Source organism: Helianthus annuus, chromosome 7 (genome assembly GCF_002127325.2).
Source record: "Helianthus annuus cultivar XRQ/B chromosome 7, HanXRQr2.0-SUNRISE, whole genome shotgun sequence".
NCBI classification, from domain to species: domain Eukaryota; kingdom Viridiplantae; phylum Streptophyta; class Magnoliopsida; order Asterales; family Asteraceae; genus Helianthus; species Helianthus annuus.
The window spans coordinates 81,433,094-81,445,797 of NC_035439.2; the positions used below are offsets into that span (position 1 = coordinate 81,433,094).

Here is a 12,704-nt window from a genome sequence, read left to right on the forward strand (position 1 = left end):
AAAAGTACCCCTAATAGTCATAATAGGCACACTAGGATAAAGAAAGGTTCACCTCTCGATTTCACCAAACTAACAAAGCCTATGTCTTGTTCTCCTCTCAGTCTCCTCATTGATAACAATCTTTCTAATGGTAAAAGGGAGGAATCTAATCCTAATGGCAAGTGATCGGTAAAACAAGGATTAAGGGGTGAATGAGAAAGTGATTCACTCTCATGTAACCTTTAAATCTAACCCAAAGATGCCAAATAAACCCACAACCTTTCACCTCTCGGTCTCAATGATGAGAAACAACCAAGAACTAATCTAGCATGCAATCCTAATTCCTAAGTTAATACGCCGTAACATGTGTGGGTGATTTATCATATTTACGTTTACTTTTTATTCGGCTTAATGTTTCCGTTGCAAAGCACGGGTCGTAGATACTATTTTCAATTAAAAACTAACCGTTCAGTTAGTATTTGCATGTAATTCTAAACCCAAACGAAACACACATATAAAATATGTTCTTTTCTCGTTCTCCATCACATGTAATTAGTCAGTCACCACTAATTGCTTTGACTTTTGCTAAACAATGCCATTAAAATTCTATGAAGATCCTATATGAATCCTCCGATTTTGATCAGGGAGAGTAGGTCTGGTAAGTTGTCTTTCCTCGTACGATGGATCATTAGAAAGCATTAAAACAACTTCAGACATGGTTGGTCTTTTTGAAGCTGGTGACTGGGTACACAATAAAGCAATCTCAATTATCTTCATCACATGTTTTTCTTCATCTGGATTGACGTTCATTGTCTCATCAACTAGCATCACAATTTTTTGGTTTTCATAGAGCTTCCATGCCTATCACAAGTTGTGGCAAAACATTTAAGAGATCAAAATAATTCTCTAAAAATTGGGAATTAATTAAATCAACTTACCTAGATTTATGAAAACCCTTATACCCACAATCATACCACCACAATATAATATTAGAACCATCTAGTGAGATGCCTATTATTCTTTTCTTCTTGTTACTATTTCTTAATTTATGTTAGTGGAATAGAAAAAGGGAAAACGTGTAATTTGTAGCTTACATGTTCAAGGAGATGATCGGTTGATGGTCCATCAAAGTTCTCGTTAGTACACCTTCGACCGCTAATGATTTCAAGGATCACAATACCAAAACTGAAAGTGTCAACCTTATCTGATAAAGCACCGTATCGTACATATTCTGGCGCTGTGTAACCCCTAGTATGTAATACAAGAATTTGATTAATTAGATGCAATATAAGGAATTTTAGGAACATGTCTTGTAAATCGTACTTACAGTGTCCCAACAAACTTGGTGATAACTTGACTTTGATCTTCAGGCTGAAACCTTGCCAATCCAAAATCTGCTATCTTTGGGTGAAAATCATCGTCAAGGAGAATGTTGCTAGATTTTATATCTCTATGCACAATTTTAACATGGAATTCTTTGTGTAGATGTGCGAGACCCCTAGCTATCCCTAAGATAATGTCATATCTTTTTCTCCAGTTAAGTGTTCCCTTTCTTTCACCTATAATGAATATAATCACATATTGCATATATTGGGATATAAAGATTTTCGTATGAATCCAAATCAAACTGTTAAAGAAACGTACCCCATAGAAATCTTTCAAGGCTTCCATTTGGCATATATTCAAGGACAAGAAGTAGATTGGATCCTTCACTGCACCACCCAAGGAGACCGAGAAGATTTCGATGACGAATTTGACTTATAAGTAAGATTTCATTTTCAAATCCTGTTTTTGCTCCAGTGTGTCCAACTTTAAGCTTCTTCACAGCCACAACTTTGTTGTCATCCAAAATTGCCTATTACAACCATTACAAACACTAGTAGTTATACAAGTCATTCAACTTTCGAAGCAGTTAAATTCCTGAGTTTTGAAAGAACAGTATACTTTGAGTTGTTGTACAAATAGGAAGCAATTTTTATATGTACATCAGCAAATTACTATTATCATTGTTATTTTCTAAGAGATCACATTTTTTATACTATATTGCAAACCGTAGGCAATCTAGCGGCAGACCGGATCTTAGTATAAAACATAACAATGCAGGTGGTGGTGGTGAGGTGTCTGCTGCTACAAAGCTGTTGGTGACATCTACAAGAAGTTTGTTAGTTTCTTTTCAAGGTGAGGCCTTTTGATTACCTAGTAAAAGTAAACCAACACCAGTATCCCCAAATGTGAGAAAAATGACCCCTGAAAGGAAAAGATTAGGGACCCCCATGAGAAGTAAGCTGGATAGTAGTGTAGGGGATCATGCAGAGAATACGAAGCCGTTGGATCAGCATCGGTGGCCCGGGCGTGCGCGCCAGTCGAACCAAACGATTTTGTCGAAAATGAGTTTGGATTGTGGGGTGGAGAAGAGTGGGATTGTTGGATCTGGGAATGTGATTAGGGCTTTGCATCGGTCGATGAATTTAGAGGGTCGACGGTGGGAGACGTGGGTGGTGGATGGTGGTGGGAGGTGATGGTGGCAGCGGCAGGTGGGTGATGGTCAGGTGGTTGTGGCGATGGGTGGTTAGAGTGAGAAAGAGTGTAGAGATATAGAGAGAATGTATGTGTGTGTTTGCATATGTATAATAATATATAAACAAAATTATTTTATTTATTATTTTTTATAATTGTTTATTTTATTAGTTAAAGTAAAATGACCAAAATACCCTTATGTGGGGTCCACTATGTCAGATTTAACCATAAATAATAAGTGAGTTAGGGCTAAAGGACATAACTTGCAAGGTTTGCAAACATCGAGTACGTTTTTTGTAATTTTTAAAGATAAAGGACACACTTTGCTTGTTGGGTTAATCGGTTCAGTTTACGGGTCACGGGTCGGCACGTTATCGGGTCGCGGTTTAACAGATTATGGGTCGAATGATTAAATGGGTCAGCTGGGTTTTATATTAGTCACATGTTACTGAAGTGGTCTAATATTGAGCGAGAATAATATGGGATATGATCTGATTTCAAGGAAGTAAACATGTGATAATGTGAAGGTGGCTTGACCGAGTAAATAGGAGAGTTACGTACATTTGTTTAGTTATAAATAGTTGTTTATTTTCTTTGTTATGTACCCCATTAATAGTTCATACAGAAAGCTTTTCTTCCTTTCTTTATTTGCTGCACATTTACGTATATTTCATATTTGCAAGTGTGTAGCTAGTGTGTATTTTGGGGCCTGTAACCAACATTTGGTATCAGAGCCTAGGGCTCGTAGGAAGCGGGTTTGAAGATTGGTGGAAGCCTCCGCCGCCAGCGGGTGTGCCGGGTCGGTGGAGGGCAGTTGTAAAAGAAGGTGTTGTTTCGGGACTGATAAACAGATGAAGACGAAGACGTTATGGTGTTCGGGTTAGCCGTTGTTTCGGGTAAGAACCGGTTAAGATGACGGGGGTGACCGTGATGAACATCGGTGTTCGTAGCTGTTGGCAGTGATGAAAGAAAGATGATTCAGGGCTGTTCGGTTGTTAGTTGCGGGTTTGCGCGACTGGTATACAACCGGTGATAACAGTAGACGGTGAGAACGGTTGCCTTGATCGGCTTGGTTCGTGATAAGAGGAGACCGTCGTAGTGCGTTAAAAGCGGGCAGAATGGATCCGTAAAAAAAGGGGCTTTGGATTCGTCTCGTTTGGCAAGGTGAGAAAACGGAAGAAGCAGGTGGCGTGGCTTGTTTTCTTTGTCGGTGGGGAGCCTCTTGAACAAGGGTGATCGGAAAAAGGTTGTTGAAAACAAAAGGAAGAACACGGTGGTGACATTATGGCGTTGGAGTTCAATCGGGTGGCTTTGGATGTGACTGGGGAGAGGTCGTTGATCCGTGATAAGTCGTGATGTTAGTGAACGGTTCCAACGGGATGCCATGTTACATGTTACAGGTGTGGTGGTTTTTAATTCGGGCTGAATCGGGAGACATTGGACGTGATCGAGATGAAGATTGGGTGTCCGTTAGATGTCATAGTGGTTCGAAACCGAGGTGATTCGGTGCTGCGATGACGGGTGTAAACAAACCGATTAAGGGGGTGAATGTTGGGTTAATCCGTTCAGTTTACGGGTCACGGGTCGGCACGTTATCGGGTCGCGGTTTAACGGATTACGGGTCGAATAATTAAATAGGTCAGCTGGGTTTTATATTAGTCACATGTTACTGAAGTGGTCTAATATTGAGCTAGAATAATATGGGATGTGATCTGATTTCAAGGAAGTAAACATGTGATAATGTGAAGGTGGCTTGACCGAGTAAATAGGAGAGTTACGTACATTTGTTTAGTTATAAATAGTTGTTTTGTTTATTTTCTTTGTTATGTACCCCATTAATAGTTAATACAGAAAGCTTTTCTTCCTTTCTTTATTTGCTGCACATTTAGGTATATTTCATATTTGCAAGTGTGTAGCTAGTGTGTATTTTGGGGCCTTTAACCAACATTGCAATATAGTGTAAACATAAAGGACGATTTTTGTAATTTACTCTATAGAAAATTACAAGAAAGGTGAATTGAAGTGATGAGTACCTTGTACACTTCTCCAAACCCTCCTTCTCCAAGCTTATTTTCGTCACCAAAATCGTTTGTCGCTTTCTTAAGATCAATATAGCTGTAATCCTTTGAGTCTTTCACTTCAGTTGCCCCGCCTGGTAAGTTGGAAACGAAATCAGTTAATCTATTTGACTGATTACTTTAACTCATGTGACTAGCAAATGATAATGTGTACCTCCCGGTGTTGTTCTTTTGGATCGGCCATACCACCAAAGTATAACTATTAGCAAGATGATCACACCACCTACACCTCCAACCACACCTTTAATAATGACTACCTTATTGCTTGAACTTCCTGTGAAATATATTAGTTTTGATGAGTTTTTTGTTTCCTCCAAAAGAGTGTTAGTGGGAACATATTTGCCATTTTGGTGTGCCATAGAAATTAACAAATAGGTCTAATAAGTTATGGAAGATATATTCCTGAGGAAAAACAATTGTTTTTGCATAAAAATGACATAGATTCTCCTGTCTTCAATAATAAACAAAAGGTAAATACAAATAAATAGAAAAAACATAAAAAATAAGTCTAGTTGAAAAAATAAAAAATAAAATCTAATATTGCCATCATGTCCCCTTCAAAATTTAAAAATTCTAAAAGAAAATTAGCTTAGGGATGCAAGAGGTCTCACCAACTCGTAGAAATGGTGCAATGTCAAATGTTTGGTTGTTTCTGAAAAATGCAGTGTTGGAGTACCTCATAAAACACCCTAAATTAACAGCCCTTCCGTTACTAGCATCAGTGGTACAACTCCTTATGTTGGCATATGCCGCCTGCAAGCAACTTTTGCAACTGTCGGGTGTTACTGTCTCCACACACTGAGCTATTGCATAAGCAGTAGTTGTATTGGTACCAACGACTGGCGTTGTGGCTGCAGCGTAGAACCCATTTATATTTGGTGTTGCGATAGAAAGATTAGACAATAATCCATCCATAGTCGTTTCGAAAACGCTTTGCCCTGATGAAGTACTATTATCGCATAAGACTTTATTTTCTCCTGGCAATGTTGTTTGATCATTGAAAGGACTACTCTCGTACCTTCATAAAACAGAATAGCTATTACTCTCATACACAGTTTAGTGGATATGATATTGGTTAGCTTGCTGCAGAGAATTCAAGAGTGTGATTATCAAAGGGTTGTGCTAAATGTAAACACTTCCTATAGTTTTGACTTAATGTAATCCACCACTACTAAATCAGTAACATCATTTCTCTACTTTTTGTCATAGCGAGGCTCGTAAAGCATATAGAGGGTTACGTTTAGTCTTACCCTTTCCAAAAACAATGTAAATTATATAGCAACTAAAGTGTTGATATTCAAAAGTCGTATTATAAAAATGACATTTGCACACGAATTTTAACGTGTTAACTTAGTCCATGTGTAGTGGTCAAGCCCCATAAGGGGGGTTATGTTAACGGGGGTTATGTGACAAGTGACAAAATGTGTAAGAGAAGGGGGTTATATAACTTTAGTGTGTAGTGGAAAGGGAGAATTATATAACATGTATGTATATATATGTGAGAGAGAAATTATAGATATATATATGTATGTATATATGTATGTGAGAGAAACAAAAACGATAACTCCCACCTTCTTCCCGTATAGATATCACGGCTGACCAGATAACACCCCCCATAACGCCAGGTGGGGCGTAGTTCCGGGGCGCCATGGGGCGCTACAGCCGAATAAGGCGCCATATAACCCCCACTACGGATGGCCTTATAAATAGCAAAGTTATTGGTAAGGTCTAAAGAGGTGAGATGTAGACAAATCTTACCTCTATACACGAGGATAGAAATACTACTTCTATAGAGACCTCCGACTTCAAAACAAATAAACAAACAAACAGTTCTAAAAAGAATAGAAATAGAAAGCTACCCATAACCAAAGTAGCTTCACATAAAGAGTGACAATAATATAAAAACATATATAAAAGATCATAAAACAACATATACACACACATAACTAGGGGTGTAAACAAACCAGAAGCTCGAGAGCTACTCGTGATCGGCTCGTTAATATCTCGAACGAGCCGAGCCTTAACGAGCCTGAGCCCGAGCTCAAGCTGAAATAGAGCTCATTTAGTCATCGAGCCCAAGCTCGAGCCTAATATACAAAGCCCATGAGCCCAAACAAAGTTTTAGTTTTTTTTTTATATAAAATATACTAATGATGATGATACAATTGGCGAGCCCGGCCAAGCTTTGGCTCATTTAAGTTATATTGAAGCGAGTTCAAGCCGAACTTTTAACTCGTTTGAGGTTGTTCTCAAAATAGCTCGAGCTGAGGTCGAGTTTTGAGTTTTACTCGCGAGCCAAGCTCGAGCTCAAATAAGTAGGCTTGAACCGAGCCGAGCTCGAGCTTCATAACATGACGAGCCGAGCTCAAGCCTAGTCGGGCTCCAGCTCAGCCCGGCTCGTTTACACCCCTACACATCTAATACATACATATGAAAATTTAAGCACCAAGAAAAAGCTAAGACACATACGTGCCTTCCCTCTAGCTAAACGTCCATAACCTTAATCTTACGTCTTCACAAAACCCTATTCGAGACTATGTTTTCAAAGAGGTGCAATTCTCTTAAATCCCGCCTAATCCGCTTACCACAAGTAAAATTTTGCAAACAATAATTTTTTGTTTGAAAGCAGAATTGAATTGTTGAACGCATTTTTCAATGGGAAGCTAAGCAAGGACAACTAACCTGACATGAAAAGTCTTAGAATGCAATAAAATAAAGCGTATGGAGTCACAAAAAAAATGGACGAGTGCTCACCTAAGAAAACAGCCGTCAAGTACTAATCGGGCACCGTTGAACGTGGAGCAGCTACGTATCGAACTAGCTGCGAAATCAAAACAACGGACGCAGTCGCTTGTCGACATATACTTCCTGCACTGAGCCATTACGTAAACCGGCTCCGAATTACTTGCCACATTTGAGGTAGCAAAGTAGGTGTTATTGTTGGATAATTGTCTACGGATATCTCGATATGTATCATTAAGATTGCTAATAAAAATTTGGAAGTTTATGACGTTAACTTGGCTGCAAGATTGCGTTAGTACGTTTGTTTGGGGCTGTGATCTCACCGGATTCGTGAGAAACACAATGAACACGGTGGCAACCACCGCCATCCGCCACCTTAACGACCACCACCGAGTCATGGCTCCTCCTTTGTTTTAGTTGAAAGTACCAATTTTGCAGAGCGCAAAAGATATGGAAACTCCTGTTAAAAAAGTGGTCATTTAAACTTGAGAATATGTAATGGTATTGGTATACAACTTTGCTTCTTTCACAATCATTTATAATTTATAATAACAAACATTACAGCCGTTGACTAATAATCGTGCATTTTTCACAATCATTATATTTATAATTTATAATAACAAACATTGTCAACTAATCTACATACATAGAAGCCCACCAAGCCTCATTACAGCTGTTGACTAATAATCGTGCAATTTGTTTGCCGTGCATTGATTTCATATAATGTTGTAATAAATATATTTGACTAGAGTTAGGTTAACCATATGTAACCTTGCATGGGCGCATGGCAGTATGGAGCAGAGGCCCACCATGTCCCAACAGCCATTCTCACATGGCTGCGCATTCAAATATAAAACGTCATCGTCACAAAATAGATATTTTAAATTGTATAAAGAACGAAACGAGATAACTATTAAATAAATAAAAAACGGAGGATATTTGGTGGTCAACTCACGTTTGATTTCTTGAAATGTTTTTTATTTAGGAAAATATCATATAAGATCTTGGCTAATCAAGTCAACACAAGATCACATACGTGATACTAAGATCTTGGCTAATTTAGTCAAAACAAGATCACATACGTGATACAAGTTTACAGATGACTCCTTCAAATGAACAGAGGCTCCTCCCAATGAATATGAATTCAATAACACTTAAATGCTAAGACCCTCTAGGTCTCACGTCTCTTCCACTCCATATCATTGGCACATCACAAAAAAATATGTTATCTTAATGAGACATAACCTCCTCATTTTTCTTTACCTTCTTTCACACCCTATTAAAATAATATTAAATCCTAAAAAAGTAAATAAAAAAGCTGATTGATTGACATGCATGAGATCACTACCACAACCTTCCTCCACGTCGTGAGTCTCTCCACGCCACACCCACACCCAACCTCACCCCCTTTCCCGCCCCTACCTGTGGTGTAACCCGCCACTTCCACGCCAAGCTCCATGCCACATGATAGGGGTGTGGCTCCATAGCAAAGGGCCTAACATCAACATAATTATCATATTAAGGTTTACCATAAACTAGGGTTGCTTTACACAAGTTTTTAATATTCAAATTCACTTTAAATGTAATTACTTAAATACTATTATTTAAAGACAATGATTACCTACTTGGCTACTTCTAAATTACACCAAATAAATAACAATCTACTTCTTGCTTGGCACTGAACCCAAGACCACTGATATGCACATAATTGTCATATTTTTCACATCATTTGATACCCATTTTAAGATTTTTTTCTTGAAAATATTAGTAACTTAGTTCTGAATTTGCGTACTTTTGATTTTTAGTGTAATCGGGCCGCAAAATGACAAAAAAGGGAAAAGCGAAGAAAAATCAAGAAGAAAAAAAGTCAAGTTACAGCTTAAGACACGAGTCATGCCTACATGAAACGTGTTGTGATTGATCGTCAAGTCATGAAAAAGTAGTGATCTTCTCAAGACAAGACAAAATGGTGCCCCCCTTAGCAAACGAAAAGTGAACGATACACCCAGAAAAGCCCAAAACTCTGTAGAAGCATATCTCGTGCTAGAAAATCCGAATTGGCTAGGCAAAACGTGCAGCTCCAAACGATCAGATGTTGTTTATAAGACGACGTTGACAGGACAGTGGGCCATCTCTTCGTTTCCTGTCCATTCACTCAAAAGATTTGGGACATTATGATTTCGTGGTGTAAAGGTACTTCACTTTTTGTATTTTCCGCCAAGGATTTAGTGCAAGTTCACTGGTGCATTAACGGGTCAAATAAATGGAATAAAGCCATATATTCGGTGATTCCAACGGTCGTTTGGTGCATTTGGATCGAATTCGTAACACCGATCACTACGAATATCTCGTATCACATGCGGAATCCGTGTACGATAGTGGATCAGATACAAGAACGTAATTAAATGTTGATTCTATTGATTATGTAACAATTACAAGCACCTTGAATCAATCAGCCTTGAGTTCTCTCTCAAATGGCAAAAAGTTCTCAAATGTTAAGACATGTCTCCTATTTATAGAGTGACCTCCATCCTCTCCAACTAGCATGTCCATTCGTGAGGATGGACTCCATTTCGTGAGGATGGACTCCAAACTACAAATGGACATTATGTTTAAATAAAAACACTTCTAAACCTAGTCTTGAACATTTTCCGGCTACGATTCATGATTGACGGAAGCGATAAACATACTGCACTCACAGACTCCCCATTGGATATTGCTATAGTCAATCTCGTAGCTTTCTATCTTCTCTCTGAGTCCTCTAGAAGCTTTGACATTTTCAACACCACAGACTCCCCATTGCTCTAACAAACTTCTCTTGAATCTGCGTCCTGCTTCAGCTCCACATTTTGTCAGACTCTATCTCTAGGCTCCCCCTTTCTTTAAGCTTCCGGCTTTTCAAGATAGTTACCTGGTTCTATTTCTGCAAGCCCCCTCTTGCTTTTAGTTTTTCTTCAGACTCCCCTTAGCCTCAGCTATCAGGATCGTAATCTGTCTTTCAAAAATTTTACAACTAAGCTTATTATATCTCAGTATCGAAACCTGGCTCTATGAAAACCTTTTGACAGTTTTAAAACTCCAGGATTTTATATTGGATCTCTACCCCTATCAAATAACTATATATTTGACAATGAAAGTATCCAACTACCAAAAACCTCACAGATTATCATCCAAGTCCAAATTAATGACCTTGGAGATTTCACAAATTGTTTTTGATTTTTCAATAAAAACCTCAAGTTTCAAATTAATGAACTTGTTTATTTTCAGAGACATGTTCTGCAAACTTAGACTTTGAAATTCAGATTTCAGACATCGGTTGTCGAAAATAAAGTAGAAGCAAAATCTTTTTGTGTTTTTTCAAAGTTTATGCTAAAACACACCCAAAATCTTTTTGTGATTTTTCTAAAATAAAATGCAGTAAACAAATATTTACAAACAGATTTTTGTTTGAGTTCGTGTTAGAGGATCATATCAGTTTATGACAAATCACTAGCACCGTTGACCTTTTTAGACTTTACGCTCTAAACGATTCACTTAGATTGTCAGTATAGTATACTGATCCACTTAAATTTTCACACAAACTTCAACTGATTCGAGATACGAGATTTAGTGTTATAAGAAATTAACTTATTTGCGTGTCCCACCTCAGAATATACTCCCGTATCAAGATTCCTTAGATTCAGTCTTATAGGTGAATATACTATATTGATATATGTACTTTGGGTTAGTGCGAGGCCTTGAGAGCTCAGGTATGAGCTACCGTTCAGTCAAAGAGATGAAGGCTCGACTTAAAGGTGTGTTCCACTTAGGAATCTTCGTTACAACTGCACTTAATTTATATCTTTCAATATTTTTCAATTTTTATGCAGAGGGAAAGCTTTAAGCGCAAAAGCATTATACGAGATCTAGGCCATTGCTGGCGCAAAATCAGAAGACCAAGTATAATACCCCATATATCAATACGTATAAAGACCTAATATCTCGGAATTAGGCAATCTCTCAAACGAAATTTCGGAGTACTAAGTCCATATATCTGAGAGATGTTCCCAATGAGATAAGTAAGCTATTGATATTTAGGTTTATATCTCAAAATCAATTTACTGAATGTGTAAAAACCTACTAGCATATCATCAGTAAGACCGTTTATCACATTTGACTTTCCATTTCTTTAGCATAGTGCGACTGTCTTAGTGATGTACTATCATTTCCTCTTTTTACACAAAAACTCATTTTTGAATTTTTTTTTTCATGTTTTTGACCTTTTCACATTTTCAAATGTTTTTATATTTTCAAAATTCTTACTGCTCCCCCTAAAATCCAAAACATTTTAAGAAAATTTGACAACAACCGATGTAGATAGCTTTATCTCGCCATCCATTTTCTGCTTCACATGCTCTGTTTAGTAAAAAGCACCCCCATGATTTACAACACATTGATTTTTAACAATGTTAAAACCATTTTCAACCACTTGTGAATTTAGTCATGTTTTTTCAGCCGTGAGGGTTTCGGCATATTCAATCAACATTTTTTTTCATTTTTCATGTTTTTCTATTTTTAAAGTTTTTCAATCATTTGAATAATGCAACCCAGGCCTGTTTGACCTTGGGTATTGTGACACAATACGAATTGTTCAACTTCAGAAAAGCTTTTTCATTTTTAACAAATAATTTTTCGTTCTTATTTTCAACCTTTTTGGTTGAATCATTTTCCTTTTGTCACTCACAAAAATCTTTTGTTTCTTGACCATCCAAATTTGTCCTTTCGAAACACTTCTTTGATAAAATCTTGAATCAGTTTGAATGTTTCGTTTTAATAAATCAACTTTTGGTTTCCAAAACTGGTTTGGTTTTGTCAAATCAGCCGTTGATTTCCAAATTTTTTTAGTCTCAAATTTGTGTGTTTTTGGTTTCCAAGTTTGTTGTGATTCAACCCTGGATGACTTATGTTTTACTTCATCAACTTTCTTTTTCTCAACATCAACAGGCTCCAGATTTTGTGGACATTTACGACTAACATGACCCACTTGTTGACATTTAAAGCATGTTTTCTTTGAAACATCTTTGGCCTGTTGTTGTTTCTTTCGAGCATAGAACTCTTCATTAGTCTGTCGACTAAATTTGAGTTCTTTCTCTTCCTCAGAACTTGTTCCGTGAATAAAGTTCGTCTTCTGAAAGTTTGTCTTTTCTGCTCGTTTTCTTTGATTTTGTTTCTTTTTATAACCCAACCCAGCCTTCATGTTTTTCTTTTTGTAACCAGGTTTGTTATAAAAAGTTTTCTTTCTCTTTCCACCAAATTTTGAAATTTCAGATTTTTCAATTTCTACCAGTTTTTGAAAACTCTGTCGATTTTATCCAGAATCACGTTTTGAATCGAAACTTCAATATCTGA

At 37.4% G+C, this 12,704-nt stretch overlaps 1 protein-coding gene across 1 annotated transcript; it reads right to left on the reverse strand.

Annotated features, from left to right (window-relative positions):
* Positions 1 to 425: 425 nt before the first annotated feature.
* On the reverse strand, positions 426 to 7,808 carry LOC110918502 (cold-responsive protein kinase 1). The gene is made up of 8 exons (XM_022162803.2): positions 7,329 to 7,808; positions 5,186 to 5,592; positions 4,729 to 4,848; positions 4,530 to 4,648; positions 1,624 to 1,834; positions 1,307 to 1,538; positions 1,074 to 1,227; positions 426 to 840 (listed from the first exon to the last, which is right to left on the reverse strand). Exons 1-8 carry the CDS (start codon positions 7,712 to 7,714, stop codon positions 586 to 588), a joined length of 1,884 nt encoding a protein of 627 aa, XP_022018495.1. The 5' UTR covers positions 7,715 to 7,808; the 3' UTR covers positions 426 to 585.
* Between the last annotated feature and the right edge of the window lie 4,896 nt (positions 7,809 to 12,704).

Coding starts and splice junctions, on each gene's coding strand:
- LOC110918502 (XM_022162803.2), bottom strand. CDS start 7,714: ATGACTCGGTGGTGGTCGTTAAGGTGGCGGATGGCGGTGGTTGCCACC. Junction 4,649..4,728: donor CAAAAGAACAACACCGGGAG/GTACACATTATC, acceptor CCAACTTACCAG/GCGGGGCAACTGAAGTGAAA. Junction 1,539..1,623: donor CCTTGAAAGATTTCTATGGG/GTACGTTTCTTT, acceptor TATTCATTATAG/GTGAAAGAAAGGGAACACTT.